The 16,451-nt window shown below is 51.7% G+C and overlaps 1 protein-coding gene across 3 annotated transcripts in view; it reads right to left on the bottom strand.

Annotated features, from left to right (window-relative positions):
- Window positions 1-16,451, bottom strand: part of KIAA1671 (KIAA1671 ortholog) — a 179,994-nt gene that overhangs the window by 128,035 nt on the left and 35,508 nt on the right. For 2 of the 3 annotated variants that reach the window (XM_070516283.1, XM_014857865.3), the window contains exon 1: window positions 7,409-7,993. The exons of the other annotated variant lie outside the window; for it this stretch is intronic. In XM_070516283.1, coding sequence (XP_070372384.1) covers window positions 7,409-7,476 — 68 coding nt within the window. In that variant the 5' untranslated portion in view covers window positions 7,477-7,993. Of the gene's footprint in view, window positions 1-7,408; window positions 7,994-16,451 lie in introns of those variants that run through there. 3 annotated transcript variants of the gene reach the window in all.

The raw sequence follows: 16,451 nt of genomic DNA, 5'->3' as shown, positions 1-16,451 counted from the left end.
AGTCTGTGCACAGACGGCGCCAAAGCTTTCGAGCTCCAACTGCATCGGCTGGCATCTCCTCCCGCTTGTAAAACTCACGCTCCTTTCGGCTTTTCGATTTGGTCGCCTGATACATACACGTGCGCAGAGAGAGTGCCGAGTCCACAGTAGGTGCTCAATAAAAATCTCCCCTGTTCCTCCAATGCACGTTTATTGAGCACCTACTGTGTGCACAAAGAGCAACAAGGACTATCCCCTGCCTTCAGGGAACTCACAGTCTGAGAAACACACATGAGCAATTACAACACGGGGCAACAAACATCACGGTTTGTAAAGGGTGACGTGGGGGCGCAGGAACAGGAGGATTAACTGCCTAGAATTGGGAGTAGTGGTCCCGGCAGACACCCTCGGCTTGGAGGAGGGGATTTCTGAGCGCTCAAAGTGCTGGCTAATTCAGGAGCTGTTTCTCCTGGTTCCCCTGCTCAGCAGTATCGGGACGTTGCATCTCTTGGAGGTCCTCACATGCTTCCTCAGGGCCTTTGCACATGCTCTCTGGGATACCTCTCTCGCTCACACACAGACACAGGCCCACCCCTAAGATCAGGGCTCAGATATCTCCACCCCCCCGCTAACCTAGGACTCTCCCTCTTACACGCCCAGGGAGCCCCACAGATACAGGGCAGGACACATCACAGCTACACAGTTACATTATCCTTCAGTTGACATCAGCCTTTCCCTCTCCACGGTAAGCCCCCAGAGGCACTGCAAAGCCCCAGTAGCTAGTACAGTGGCCTCGCATACAATAGCACCAAATAAATAATTATTGTGTGGATAAATAAATGAAGGAAGAGAGATTCTCCTGGGCCCGTGCCCCACTCTTCTAAGCTTCTGAATAAGTACAGGTGCCATGAGTGTCACAGCACTAAGCCGTCTAGGACATCAGATGCGTTCCTCTGGCTCTGGCAAGCTCTGGAGTGGCCATAGGTCAACTGCTACGGGATGACAAAACCAAAGAGCTGTGAAGAGCTGAGCTGGAAGCTCACCCCACCTACCCCACCAAGAGGGCCCACCGGTTTCATGGACCACAGGATGGAGCCCCGCTGTCGGATACTCGCTGTGACACTGACCCCACACTGTCACACCAGCTCGTCTGCCCGAACGTGGAATGAACGCGGCTCTGTGTGGATTTCCCTAGGAAGAGTCGCCAAGAAGACGGTTGCTGACTCAGGATCAGTGGCACACAAATGTCGCCCCACTTTGGGATCCCTGGACCCACTTCAGTGGCCATATTGCGAGCAAGGAAACAGGCAAGGACAGAGACAGACGGCTTTCTTGTCCGCACCCTCCTAGCCAGAGCAGCGTCTCTGTTATCTGCAATGCCCTTTATAGCTCGGGCTTCCTCTCCCATTTCCGTTGAAAACGCCTGGCAAATAGCTGGCATGTGAATATGGCTGCACGAACGAGTCGATGCATCAACTAATAAATGAACGAACAAGAGACAAGAAAGAAGTTTTTCAACCACCCCCGTGGACAGCTAAATCCTATTCTGAAGTCCTTCCCAAACCTAGAAACCCATGATTCTCAGGTTTTCATTTAACCTGTTGTAAAATATAAGGAAACCGACGGAAATATATGCTTGGAAACCTTACTTTAAATGCATCACATATGTCATGGTTAATTTAAGAGATGTTAGTCTCTTCCAAAACATTTCAGAAGCCCACTCACACGGAGGCCAGCTCCTATTTCTTCTGAGGGTGGCCGCGCTCGCTCTTTTTAAATTTATTAGCACTGTGGCCACAGCCAGGTAAACAAGAGATCCCTAAAGAGAGACGGGGACCGAGCGTGAGCCATCTCCAGTTTCATCTGTATTAACCATTATGGAGGTCGGCACAGGGGGCAGGCAGGGAGCAAGGCTGATCTGGGAGGGCAGGGGCTGCAACAGAGCAGGAGACAGAGGATGTCCGTCTGTCCTCAAGCCGTGGGGGTCGCCACAGCTGGGGATCTGTTGTCGCAGAACCTGCTCGATCGGCTTGATCTCCCTGAGCTGATCTGCAAAGTTTCAAATTCCCATTTCCTACAATTTCATGCAGGGAAAACCATTCTCTGGGGGCAGGGAATCAGCAAGACCAATAATTTCTGAAATCAGACAGAGTCATTCCAGAGCATGCATTTCTCCCGCCTTCTGACCTTCCTTCCACAATCCAGGCTCCGTGCTGGGTGCTGGGGGGCGCAGCCACGGAGCTCACCGTCTCCCGGGGAATCCGAGAGAACCACGCAGCGAGAAGGCAAGAGAAACATTTCCATTCAAAACCCAACAGTTTGGCAGCTTCGCACTTCAACTCAGAGGCACTGATTCATTCCAACAGCTGCTGCTGGTCCTTCATCATTACGCCCAGAAATCTGAGCTGGGCGCTCACCAGGCGTTCCCTCAGCCAGCTCTGGGTACCGTCTCCTGGGAAGGCCACCATCTGGTGAGGGGGGCGAGCCAGTCCTGACACCTTCCCGCAGGTGTCTTCCAGAGCGTGACCTGGGCTCCCAGCTCTGCGCACCCATCCTGGGTGATGGGCTGTGCGAAGGGCCCAGTGCACGCCGTGTCCTCGCGGAAGAGCAGGCTGCCGCCGACGCAGGCGGTGCCTCCACCCACAGGCCCCAGACGGAAAGGGCCCAGGGTCCCAGGTTACTGCAGGGGATGCGTCCTCTCCCTCCGTTCCACGGCTGTGGCCCTGGCTCACTCACTCATTCATTCATTCATTCATTCCACAATTACTGAGCACCCACCGAGTACCAGGCACTGGGCCAGGTGACGGGGACACAGCAGTGAACAAAACATGTAGACAGCCCTGTTCCCATAGAGCTGACAATCAGGATGATGGGAACAGACAAGAAACAACCTAACTAAGCAAGATAGAGAATGTTAGGTAAGTGACCATAAAGGAGGGAGTGGCAGGAAAACATCACTGAGAAGGGACTTTTTTTTTGATGAGGAAGATTGGCCCTGAGCTAACATCTGTGCCAGTCTTCCTCTATTTTGTATGTGAGACGGCTGCCACAGCGTGGCTGATGAGTCCTGCCTAGGTCCATGCCTGGGATCCAAACCGGCAAACCCTGGGCCACCAAGCGGAGCGTGCGCACTTAACCACTGTGCCACAGCGGCAGCCCGAGAAGGGACATTCACTCTCCCAGCAGCAGCCAGAGTGAGTCTGCGATCGACAGGCACCACCACGTCCCTCCCTGGCTCCAAGCCCGTGCGTGCGTCCCCACCGCCCTCTGGATAAAGATGTGACGCTCCTTCCTGGAGGCCCAGCCGGATCTGGATCCTCTTCATCTCTCCAGCTTCAGTCTAATGATTGACACACACCCTCATCCATCTGTCTGTCTGTCTGTCTCTCACACGCACTCATTTACTCCAGCACAATGGACCCCAGACAGGTCACGAGACACGCTGTTCTCTTCCTCGCCTTCACGCCTCTGCACTGCCATGCCCACACTGCCTGGCTACTCTCTATTCATCCCTCAAGTCTCAGCGCCAGGGCCACCACCTCCTCCAGGAAGCCTTCCCTGATGGCCCCGGGGCAGGTTCAGGTGTCTCTGGGCTCTGGACTCTCACTCCTGCTGCTTCTCCCTCGCCCAGCAGTGATCACCGCCTCTACTTCCTGCTCTGGACTGGGAGCTCCTGGCCAGGAGGCTCCTGGGTCCGGCTCACAGCTGTATCCCCGGGGTCTGACACCACACTGGACACAAAGTCAGTGTGCAAAATTACCTGAAAGGAGAGCATCCTGAAAGAAGAAAATAATAATATCCAACGCAGGCGTGGGTGCGGGAAAATTGACATGCTCACCGGCGCCCAGGGACGATGGAAGCTATAAAAGCAATTTGGCAATATTCCCTTGCAAGTGATAATTTCTGAGGCTCTATCAAGAGCTGGGCACCATGCTATGTGACTCTGGGCAGCTTCTGTCTTCTCTCATTTAATACTCTCAACAACCTTGTGTTACCACCAGTCTACCGATGAGAAAAACCCTGTTCAGAAAATGAGCTCAATGACATGCTGGCGAGGGCAAGAGCTGGAATTGAAATCTTCTGACGACAAATCAAGTGTTTTCTCCGCCACATACCTCCCCCCAAAACACTCTCTTATGTTTGACCCTGTAATCTCACTTCTAAAAACCTATCCTACGAAGGAATCGAAAAGAAGGGAAAGTCATACACGCAAAGATGTCCACTGCAGTGTTATCTATCCAGCAGCAGCAACGACGCACCCTGGATTTAACCTGGTGATAACCCTTATTGGAAAAAACTCAGGACTCATAAGCCATTTGAAATGTCCCAAAGGTTGCAACATTGGCAGGCAGACGAGACCTCCAGTTCCCAGCATGCCCAGAACGCCCCAAGGGTCATAAAGGCCCCTCACGCCCCACGGCCTGAGTCTGCGATCGGAAAAGATGGTTGTTGTGGCTAGAATAGCAAACACCGAGCAATAACCCACTCTCTCCACGAAAGGAGAAAGTCTCTCAGCCACAGGGAGGGGCTGGCCTGCATCTCTGAAGGTGAGGGTGGGAGGTCTGCGCACGGAAGCGAAAAGCGCTTACAATAATCTGTTGGGAAAACGGTGGCAGTGGGACATCTTGTTGTACTCAAGGCTGTGACAAAAACAGTTGACAAAAAAATTGTTGACACAAACAGTCAAGGTCTTGGAAGAGAACAGGGACAAAGGAAAACAAAAAGTGTCGGGGACCTGGGATGGAATTGTTCGTAAATTTTAACATTCCCTTTCATTTTAAAATTCCTTTTTGTTTCCATTAATGTTGTTTGTGCAAACAGTTTTCTTTTTGAGCCTCAGTACCAGAAGTTCCCTCTGAGCTGTGCTCTCTCCACCGCTTCAAAACATGGAGGTACAAACTTTCTCTCCTGCCCACTTTCAGAGCTTTTGAATGCTAAGAACAAAAATAACTATTATCGGGGCCAGCCCAGTGGCCCAGTGGTTAAGGGCGCACATTCCGCTTCAGCAGCCCAGGGTTCACCAGTTCAGTTCCCGGGTGCGGACATGGCACCACTTGGCAAAAGCCATGCCGTGGTAGGTGTCCCACGTATAAAGTAGAGGAAGATGGGCACAATGTTAGCTCAGGGCCAGTCTCCCTCAGCAAAAAAGAGGAAGAGTGGCAGCAGATGTTAGCTCAGGGCTGATCTTCCTCAAAAAAACAAAAAAACTATTATCTACGAAGCAGATACCGTGTGCCAGGCAGGGTGCTACGTGCTTGACAAGGATGGCCTCATTAACAATGAGGCAGCTCCTGTCACGAACCCCATCTTACAGAGGAGGAGACCGAGGCTGGAGGTGTGGAGGGAGCAGCCCGTGGGTGGCTGGAGTTACGTTGACCCCACCCTCCCTCTCTGTCAGATTTCTACCTAGAACAGTTGTTTTTTTATGATGCACAGATGTAAAGGACGCTTCGCGCCCATCAGGATGGCTACTACCAAAAAAACACACACGACAAGTGTTGGTGAGGACGTGGACACATTGGAAGCCCTGCGCACCGTTGGTGGGAATATAAAATGGTGCCGCACCAGAGGAAACCAGTGCGGCAGATCCTCAAAAACTAGACACAAGACCGCCACATGACCCAGGAATCCCGCTCCTAGCTATATACCCCAAAGAACCAGGAGCAGAGACTCGAACACATACTTGCACACCGATGTCCAAAGCGATATCATCCACAACAGCCAAAAGCTGGGAACAACCCAGATGTCTATCAATGGATGATGGATAAACCAAATGTGGTCCATCCACACAATGGAATATTATTCAGCCTTGAAAAGGAATGACGTACCAATATATGAGACAACTTGTGTGAACCTTGAGGACACTATGCTAAGCGCAATAAGCCAGTCACGGAAGGACCCAAGTGTATGACGCCACTTATACAAGGTCCCTAGAGGAGTCAACTTTATAGAGACAGAAAGTAGAATGGTGGTTGCCCGGGGCTGGCGGAGGGGGAACGGGGGGTCAGTGTTTCATGGGGACAGAGCTTCAGTATAAGAGGATGGAAAAGTCCTAGAGATGGATGCTGGCGATGGTCACAAAACAGCGGGAATGTACTTAATGCCAATGAACTGGACACTTAAAAATAGTTAAGATGATTAATTTTACACTGTGTGTATTTGACCACAATAAACAAAAAGCAAGAAACTAAAAACAAATGTAAACAAAACCTAATGCTTAGGCTCTAATCACCATTTGACTCAGCTGATGGCAGATCTCCATTAAAAGCCATCACAGTCCACACTGGGCCATGCCCCCCACCCCCCCTCACTGGTAACACAGTGGGAAGCAGGAAGACCCCACTGCTGATCCCAGTGGGTGACACGGTCTAGCGGAGGAGGTAGAAGTCAAACACCACAAAATTCAGGGGCGCCCTGGTGGGGACAGAAAGTGAGGCTGTAAAAGCCCAGAGGAGGAGTGGAGTAGTCAGGGATGGCTTCCTGGAAGAGGTGATGTCTGAGCGGAGACTGGGAGGAGTCAGCCAAGCAGAGGAGGAGGTCAGGGCCAGCGGGGGAATCAGCATGAGCCAAGGCCCAAAGGTACGGGAGAAACACAGTCCTCCAGCGTGAGCCTGTCTGTTTACCCTTCTTGGGGCAACATGAGGGGATCTTGGTGAAAAGTCCAAGAGGCACAATTTTCTAAAAATTGTGTACTTTGGGGCCGGCCCCGTGGCCAAGTAGTTAAGTTCGCGCACTCTGCTTCGGTGGCTCAGGGTTTCGCTGGTTCAGATCCTGGGCACGGACGTGGCACCACTCATCAGGCCACGCTGAGGCGGCATCCCGCATGCCACAACCAGAGGCACTCACAACTAGGATATACAACTATATACTGGGGGCTTTGGGGAGAAAAAGGAAAAGATAAATAAATAAAATTGGCAACAGTTATTCGCTCAGGGGCCAATCTTTAAGAAAAAAAAATTGTGCGCTTTTGTTCACTTGAATTAACACAACATAATACACATAGCATGAAATTCACCATTTCCACCATTTCAAAGCGTACACGGCAGTGGCACTTAGTAAACGCACCATGTTGTACAACCATCACCTCTCTCTAGTTCCAAATTTATGGCCCCAAAGGAAACCCCGTGCCCGTTAGCAGTCCCTCCCCCTTCTCCCCTCCCCCAGCCTCAGGCACCACCAATCTGCTTTCTGCCTCCAGGGATCTGCCATTTCGGGATATTTCATAAAAACGATCACACAGTAGGTCCCTCACTCTAGCGTTGGTCTCAGTTCCTCCACGCACTCGCAGTGAGAGCTTGGTCGAATCCCTCCCTCGCTCTGGGCCTCAGTTTCCGCACCGACAAAACAAGAGCCTAAACAAAGGGTCACTAAATTCCGTGATTTTAGAGATTCTGTGATTCGGATTTGGCTCAGTCACCCCCAGACTCACCGGGTCTGCGCCGTCCACTTCTCCCTGTTGCACTTGGCTCGTCTTCCACGGAGCCCAGCTTTTCGCATTCTGAGACGCGGGTTTTAACTCTCCTGGTCACCTGTGATTCCCTCTCAACAGCCGGTGCTCAGCAAAGGATGGTTGGGGGCCTAAATCCAGCTCTTAATCCCCCGTTGGCAGAAGTAGTGAGAGCCACGATTCCTGCAGACCGCGCACAGTTTCTGTAAGAATTGCCTTAATCGGCATAGTCTTGACCTCTGTGTAAATTTCGAGCTGGAATGCGTTCAAGTTCAGCACATCTGACATTCTGAGCTCTGGAATCCAGAGGAACCGTCCGAGGGGCTTTTCCCAACTTTTCCCTGGACCATCAGATGCAGGCAGGACACGTTCACACCCACAGGAGGGTTTTGTGGTTTACCGACAGCGTTTGGAGAACGCCGGGTCCAACAACTGGAAACTAGCCTCCTTCCGGCAAGACTTTTCAGAGCCTTTAACGTGCTAATCTGCATTTTAGACGCCCCAAAGCACAATCCAGGCCCCAACTTCAGCCCAACACCCCTCATCCAGGTGCAAGTGCTGATCCGCAGAAAGAATATTACCACTTATCTCAATGCCTCTATTTAAACATCCGCCTTTTCAAATTTTCATTGGCCTGTTCCTTCCTACCATTTAGGCTATTTCTGGACTGGCTAACACACTCACTGAAACCATTAATCAAGCTGCTTTTTTGTTGGTTTGTTTTTCTCTAGATCAGGGATACGCAAACTATAGTCAGCAGGCCACATCCGGCCCCCCCCGCTCATTTGTGTACATAAAGTTTTATTGAAACACGGCCACGCCCATTTATTTACACAGATTACCCATAGCTTCTTCCCAAGATATTAAGACAGAGTTGAGTAATTGCCACAGAGGCTGTTTAGCCCAGAGGGCCTAAAATATTTACTTTCTGGCCTGTTATAGAAAGAGTCTGCAGACGTCTGCTCTGGAATGGGGAAAACTGAGTCCCCTGGGACACCGGACTCCACCGAGGATGTGACACTCCCCTCTTTACAGTATCGAAAGCTCTTACACTATTCTAGCCGACTCCCGCCCTTTCACTAGATCCTTTCAGGTGCTCCACATAACAACAACAGAAAAACTCAAAAATATAGATGAGCAAAAATGTTTGTAATAATCCTAAATTCCACCATTCAGAGCCAACAGCCACTATGAGCATTCTGACTCGCACCGACTTGCGCATTTCCAATGTAACTGGAAAGTTGTCAAAACTAGATTGAAGGGGCCAGCCCCGTGGCCGAGTGGTTAAGTTCACACGCTCCGCTTCAGCGGCCCAGGGTTTCACCGGTTCGGATCCTGGGCGCGGACATGGCACCACTCATCAGGCCATGCTGAGGCAGCATCCCACATGCCACAACTAGAAGGACCCACACCTAAAAATATACAACTATGCACTCGGGGGCTTTGGGGAGAAGAAGAAGAAGGAAAAAAGACCGGCAACAGATGTTAGCTCAGGGCCAATCTTTAAAAAAAAACCCTCAAATGGAATCAGATCAGGCATGCTACTTAGGAACCTGCTGCTTCTTGTTTAATTTCAAAATATGTCATAAACATCTTTCACATCCGTAGCTGCACCACCTCTCCAGTCATTTCGAATGCTTTTGTAGTTTTCTATTAAATGCAGCTCTCATGCTTAGCTAATCCATCCCCCACTACTGGATCTTTACGTTGTTTCCAGTTATGCACCATTAAAACCAACGCCGAAATGAACACCCACAAGCAATTATTTTCCCAAGACAAATTTTGCTTAGAAGTGGGCTGGCTGGTTCAAAGAGGGGTACGCCTTTTTTAGAGCTTTTAGATGTGAAGGCCCGGACCCTCCCACGTAAGGCAAACACATCTCGTGCTGACTGAATTCAAAGCTTCTGAGGTCAGAGTCCTCCACCGCTCCCCTGGGGCCGACCCCATAAAGATGTGTCAGGAGCAGTAAACCAGCCCTGGCTGCCGTGCCCTCCCCGGGAGCTCTCCTGGCTTCTCGTTTAAGGCAGGATCATCGCAAACTCGACTGTAAGGTTTGCAAAGGCGATGAGAACAGCTCGAGGTGAGTCTGGGCCCGGCCCGGCACTGGCAGAGCGGGCAGGAAGGAAGGCCCAGCCCCGGAGCTGATGCTCACAGCAGAGGAGTCTCAGCCTCAGAGCTCAGTTCACTACAAGGCACGGCACAACGCTGGACTCAGAAAAGCGTGAGCACCACGCGCTCTCTTTGGGGAGGCTGAGAAACGCAGACTGCATTTCAGAAAAAATATCAGTACTTCCCTCCAAGTACAAACAGATTTTCGGAGGAATTAGCTTATTTTGGCTCCAAGGCTGCTTTCTGCGCAAAGCTCAGACCCTGGGAAGAGCTGATCACGCTGCTCCCCGGCTCTGAAATGAACGGCTCTCACCGTCCATCGCTTGGGCAAAGGTATTCAAGGCCCGCCCCAAGCTAACTAATCTGGTCTATACGGCAGGCCCTGCCTACACTGCCAGATTCCCAACTGGGTCCCCGGATGGGAGTGTCTTTTTCATTTACTCCTTCTCCATGCAGAGCCCTTTACCCACAGCACAATTTCCGCTTGCCCAAATCCCACCCATGCTTTTAGGGCAGTTTAAAGGACACCTCTTGGGGTTGGCCCCGTGGCTGAGTGGTTAAGTTCGCGCGCTCTGCTTCGGCGGCCCAGGGTTTTGCCAGTTCAGATCCTGGGCGCGGACACAGCACCGCTCATCAGGCCATGCTGAGGCGGCGTCCCACATGCCACAACTAGAAGGACAGAAAAAATACACAACTATGTACAGGGGTTCTTTGGGGAGAAGAAGAAAAAAGCGAATAAATAAATAAATAAAGGACACCTCTTCCAGGAAGCCTCTGTGGCTTTCCCAGGCCAAAGAGACTTCCAAACTGCCTTGGCAATTTGCTGATCAAGATGTCACATATTAGAGATAAGCCTGAGGTTCTTACAAGATCTACAACCCCCTCACTCCACCCCACCCAGGGTCCAGACCCCTCCGTTCCAGGTTCCCCTTCCCAGAGTCGACTTGATGCCTGACACAGAGAAGACCAAATGGGAGACTGTTGGGCTCCCCAGAGAGGGGAGGCAGCCCATGTGGGACACAGGATAGTTTCAGGTACTCTGGATGCTGTGGCATCCAGGCCCAGCATTAAGGCGCCGTGAAGGACACTGTATGACAACTGTTTCCCATCTGCTGCTCACGGGAGCCTTCCCCCGGCCTCCCCGAGACGGTCCGTGCTGGTGCCACTCCGACTCAAACGCCCACGTCTCCATTATCCACTAATGTCCCACTTTAATCAAGAAGAGACAACCCCAGCTCAGACCATCAGAGGCAGCAAAGGACTTTAAAATATTATTTTACTTTCATTGTATTTAAATTTACTATTATTTTTTAAGAAAAGTGAAACTGGTTTTCAATTTGAAATAGAGATTTTTCTTAAAGATTCCTTTAAAAAGTTATTTAACTTTCAAAAAAGCAAAAAAATTGACAATAAAATAACGGTACAGGGGTTATGTGGATATGGCAAAAGGCCATGAGGCTGGAAATCACCAGTAAAATGGAAAGAATATAGTATTGGAGTCAGAAAATGCAGATGCCAGCTTCCAGGCAGCTCCCCTTCTTAAGGCTAATGAACCAGAGACTAGCTCTCCTGGCTTCCATTGCAGCTAGGAGTGGCCATGTGATCCAGTTCTGACCAAAGAGACATAAGGTGCAATGGCCAGAAGACTTCTGGAGAGGCTTTTTCTTTGCTGATAGAATAGGCACATGCAGCTTACGGTGCTCCCCTTCTTCCTACTTGGAACAAAAACATGATGCCTGGAGCCAAGGCAACCATCTTGAGACCATGAGGTCACAAGCAATACTTGAAGGACAGAGGCACGGAAAAGATCTTGATGACACAGCTGAGCCACTGCACTAACTCGGAACCGCCCTCCTCTGGATTTTCGTTGTTGTTGTTATGTAAAGAATAATAAGGTACTGTTTAAGCCACTGTTAGTTACGGTTTCTGTTAGATGCAGGCAAAAGCATTCCTAATGGATCCAGGGAGTTTGGTGCAAATTGGTTAAATGCACAAAAGTCTTCGAAGTAAACATAGTGGTTGTGGTGTCTTTGACAAGCCACTTCACCTCTGAAAGCTCAGTTTCTTCACGGGCAAACTGAGTTCACTGAGACCTGCCTCAAAAGATTCGTAGGATTAAAGGAGACGGCGCATGTAAAACACCTACGGGTGGACGTGGCACGCAGCAGCTTTCTGGAAATGCACGATAAATAAGTGAGCAAACAAACCAGCAGAACGTGAAGCCGAGTGGAGGGACCTGCGGGTGGGTGGGATTTTTTTAGCTGGACCTGAAGGAATAGCCTCTGATGAAGGAGTTCGGGAGAGACAGTGATTCAGGGAGTCTGCCCTCGCCCACGCTCCAGTCGTACCCCAGTTTCACAGCCGGGAGGCCGCAAGGAAGGGCAGCTGGCTGAGTGGATACCGGTCGCAAGGCTGGCCTCAGAGCCCAAGGCTTATTTCACAACGGGGGGCCGTGCCAAAGGATGTAAACGCCAAGGGCAGCCCCCCAAACCAGGAGGCAAGGAAAGCCAGAAAGAGAGGTCCAGAGCGCACCGCATCCCTGGGATGGAGACAGCCTCAGGTCCACCTCCGGCTGCTGCACGGCAACCCTCCCTCCACCCCCGCCCCAGCCATTAGCATTCATGTGGTCCCTGCAGTAAACCTGCAGGGCCGGCTGACACGTCCTCTCCCCGTTTTCCCAGGAGGGTAACTGTGCCTCCCACGCCCTTCGGGCACCCAGCTGACTCCTCCCCCTCCTCTGGCACCAGCTTCCCAGCACTCTGGTAAACCTGTCAGGGCCTGGTGCAGCCAGCCTCGGGGCACGGCAGACAGGCCCTGCTCCTGGCACGGAACCCGGGCCTCCAGGTTCTGAGTTACACATGGGCCGGCTGCAAGAGGGAGGTCCTTCAACCTATGAAGCGCCGGGCCCTGGGGAAGCCGGTGTTAATGATCACCATGAAACCACCAACACGAATTGAGCACCGGTTGTGTGCCAGGCGGCACATTAAATGAATTACCCCAGATAAGCTGGCCCCCTGGGGGGAGGCGGACGATGAGGCCCGCTTGACGGATGAAGACAACAAGGCCAGGGGAGGTTCAGCAATTTGCCCGAGGGGTGGAGACGGGATTCGGACTCAGCCTGTTAATCGTCGCAGCAGCAACTGTGGCTGTGACATGAGGTGCCACCCCTGCGCCGGGCACGGTTCTCAGGGCTCTACCTGCGTAATTTCTATTGCTGTCTTCAACGACCTCCCGGGGCTGGTATTCGTATTATCCCCATTCTGCAGGCAGGGAAACCGAGGTCTCAGAAGGCACAGTGATTGGCTGAGGTCAGCTGCTTCAGAAGTTAACAGACTTGGGATCCACGCTGACTCCGGAGTGTGTGCCCTCTGCCGTTTTGTCATTTCATCATGCCCCTGCCACCTGGCACAGGGCCTGTCTGGCTCAGAGCGGGTTTTCGGGCAAGTCTGGCAGCAGAACGTCCTCGTCCTGGAAGCACAGTCTAGCAGGGGAGGCAAACATGGCCACCGACAGCAGTGGGGGAGACTGAGGCCCATGGGAGAAAGAAGACAGTAGACAGCATAATGCTGGCCAAAGATGTCCAGGCCCTAACCCCCAAAACCTGGGAATCTGTCACCTTACTGGCAAAAGGGACTTTGCAAATGAGATTGAGTGAGGGCCCTGGGAGATGGGAGACGATCCTGGATTATCCGGGTGGACCCAAATGTCATCACAAGGATCCTTATAAGAGGGCAGCAGAAGGGTCAGAGTCAGAGAGAAAAAATGGGATGAAGGCACCAGAGATGGGGGTCCACGAGCCAAGGGATGCAGCGGCCTCTGGAAGCCAGAAAAAGCAAGAAAGAGGTTCCGCCCCGGGGCCTCCAGAAGGAAAACCCTCTTGCCGACCATATCAGACGTCTGACCTCCAGACCTGTAAAGCAATCAACTTGTATTGATGATGAAGGCGCTAAATTATGGCAATTTGTCCCAGCGCCAATAGGAGACCCACAGAGCTGAAGTCGGCTGGGAAGAAAGGAAGGGGAGGTCTTCCTGAAGGAGGCGGCACTGAGTTGAGTGGCTGTGCGAGTAACCCTGGAGCGCAGGCCTCTACCAAGTTCTTCACTGGGGCCTCACCTCCCATCTGGGCTTCTGAGGGTCTTTAACAGCATCAAATCCTGCAAGGTGGGTCCCGAGAGGACGCTTTCCATGCAGCTACTAAAATTTAAATGCCAAGGAACCAAAATGAGTTACAAACTAAATACAATTTTAAATTTAGGGCCTCGGGTGCACTCGCCTGGTTTTAAGTGCTCAACAGGCCGGTGAAGCTGGGTACCTGACCGGACAGTGTAGACAGCGCTGTACAAACCCGATACACGGATGTGTAAACTGAGGCTGAGAGAGAGGGCGTGCCGTGGGCGGGAAGGGGCAGGCTGGCCCTCAGCCCCGGACCTTTTAACCTCCCTCCCAGCCTCCAGGGGCCACCGGCCTGGGTGCCCTGACCCCAGGCCCAACCTCACTGAACTGAGCCACAAGCTACTCACCCATCGGAAGGAGTCATGACCTTTAGCATCACCGACGACAGTTTATTTTGACCTCTGTCCCTCTGTTTTAAATGCAGGGTGCGGGGCGGCGAGGCAGGAGCAGGGAGGCCTCGGTTAATGAACGGTTCTGCTCAACGGAGCCTCCCTGGACCGAAGCTACTCACTGTGGGCACGGGGCACCTGTGGTCTAGACTGACGGGTGCCACATGGTGAGTGATCCACCGTTGCCCCCTGGGCCCCCAAATCCATCATCTTGATTAACTGACGTCCGGGGCAGTAAGGAAATCTCTATCGACGGGGCCAGAACGCCCCATCAATCCATCAGGGTCACAGGCTCCATTTCTAAGGGAACCTTTGCCGCTGACAAGGAACTCTGGGAGGGCTCCCTGAGTGATGTATAATGAGCTACAGCGGGGACAACCAAATCCTTGACACTTTTAGCTAAAGGCAGTTACAAAGAGTTTCAGGGAAACAAATACAATTAAAAATAAGCTTTAAATGCATTCCCTGGGGGCGGGGGAATGGGGGTGTGGAGGGAGCAGCCCCACCCCTCGGGTCACGGGGACAGCCAAATTGCAAGCGTTCCCTTCGCTGTTCTTAGCGGCAACCAGTCGATTCTGATGCCCAGTGACCTCGTGTACAGCGGAGCAGACCCCTGCCCGGTCTATCTGTGCCATCCTCTCACCCTCCAGCGCTGGATCAAGATGATGCTCTGCTGCTGTTCACAGGGTTGTCATGGCCAATTGTTTCAGAAGTGGGTGGCCAGGTCCTTCTTCCTAGTCTGTCTTAGTCCGGAAGCTCCGCTGAAACCTGTCCACCGTGGGTGACCCTGCTTGTATTTGAAATCCCAGTGGCACAGCTTTCAGCCTCACAGCAACACACAGCCACCAGAGTATGACAACCCACAGACGGGTGCTGTGGTTCCCTGACCGGGAAATGAACCCAGGCCGCGGCGGCGAGAGCGCCGGATCTTAACCACGAGGCCACCGGCGCTGGCCAAGGACTCCTTAGGTGTCTGGAAGCAACTGAAAGTGCTTTTCGCCCTGGATCATTAAACCACAGCACCTGCTTGACAAATGCCGAGCCCAGAACTGAGAGCATCCTGCTGGATTTTTAGGGGAAGCAGCGGGGAGAGGAAAGCCTAGGGCTGTCTGCGCTGAGGAACGTCTTCCCAGGCCAGGGTGAGCCAGCGGGACTATAGCCAGATCCTGGGGTCCTGGTTCATGACGTAATTTATATATAACATACACGTGCATTACTATATGCATTATACGTATTATGTGTTTTATATAATAAATATTTCTATAACATACAAATAGATACAGTCACATGCCACGTAACGACATTCTGGTCAGTGACGGACCCCACGTACGACAGCAGTCCCGTAAGATTAGTACCATACGGCCTCGGCGTGTGGTAGGCTACACCGTTTAGGTTTGTGCAGCTGCAGTCTGTGACGTTTGCACAATGAAATTGCCTAACGAACCACAGAGGCGCAAGACTGCCTTTCCACGATGTTGAAACTGCTTTAGCCCAAGGGCTCTCTTAACTTGCAGGTTCTCCCAGCTATGGAAACCCTGTGTTAGCTGTGACAGGGCCACACAGGGGCCAAGCTCACAAAACTATGAGCCGCTTGGGCCTGCCCAGCTTGGGAGAAAGGTGGGCGAGGCCTGGCGAGATGGTCCAGTCCAGGATTGTGAGTGAGCACTTTTTAAAACAGCAAGTTGCCCTACAGGACTCTGAGAGCTTGTGCCCGTGTCCAACCCTATTCAATCGGCCTCTTACATCTCTCTCCACGCCCCTCCCTTCTCCCCATCCACGTCCCCGGGTCCACCTGCCTCCCCTCAGACCAGACGACCACGCTTTCTGGTCTGGGGGACCCCACCAGCGTCCTCCCTAGCCTCCCCCATACTGGAGCAGGCATGATCCTTCCAGAAGACCATTCCACACCCTTCATCTCCTACACAAAAACCTTTCTATGAGGGAGAACAATGAAGCTTCTAGAAGAAAACCTGAGATATATGGATCTTAAGTAAAACTTGTGCTCATCAGAAGACACCATTAAGACGGTGAAAAGGCAACTCACGTACTGGGATAAAATATTATAGATATAGAAATTATATAATATATAGTATTTTATCTATATTATATTATAAGTATATTTTATAACATTGTACAAAATATTACCTATTCTCTATACACGTAAGTGTGATGACATAAACAGAGACAGACATATATACTTCACCAAAGAACTCTATCCAGAATACAAAATATGATATATACACATATATGTGCATAACAAAGGACTCGATCTGGAAAATACAAAGAACTCCAGAACAAGGGCCAGCCCAGTGGTGTTGTGGTTAGGTTTGCGTGCTCTGCTTCGGCAGCCCGGG

Source organism: Equus asinus, chromosome 8 (assembly GCF_041296235.1).
Source record: "Equus asinus isolate D_3611 breed Donkey chromosome 8, EquAss-T2T_v2, whole genome shotgun sequence".
NCBI classification, from domain to species: domain Eukaryota; kingdom Metazoa; phylum Chordata; class Mammalia; order Perissodactyla; family Equidae; genus Equus; species Equus asinus.
The sequence above is the reverse complement of the archived record's forward strand: the minus strand, read 5'-3'. Positions and strand labels throughout refer to the sequence as shown.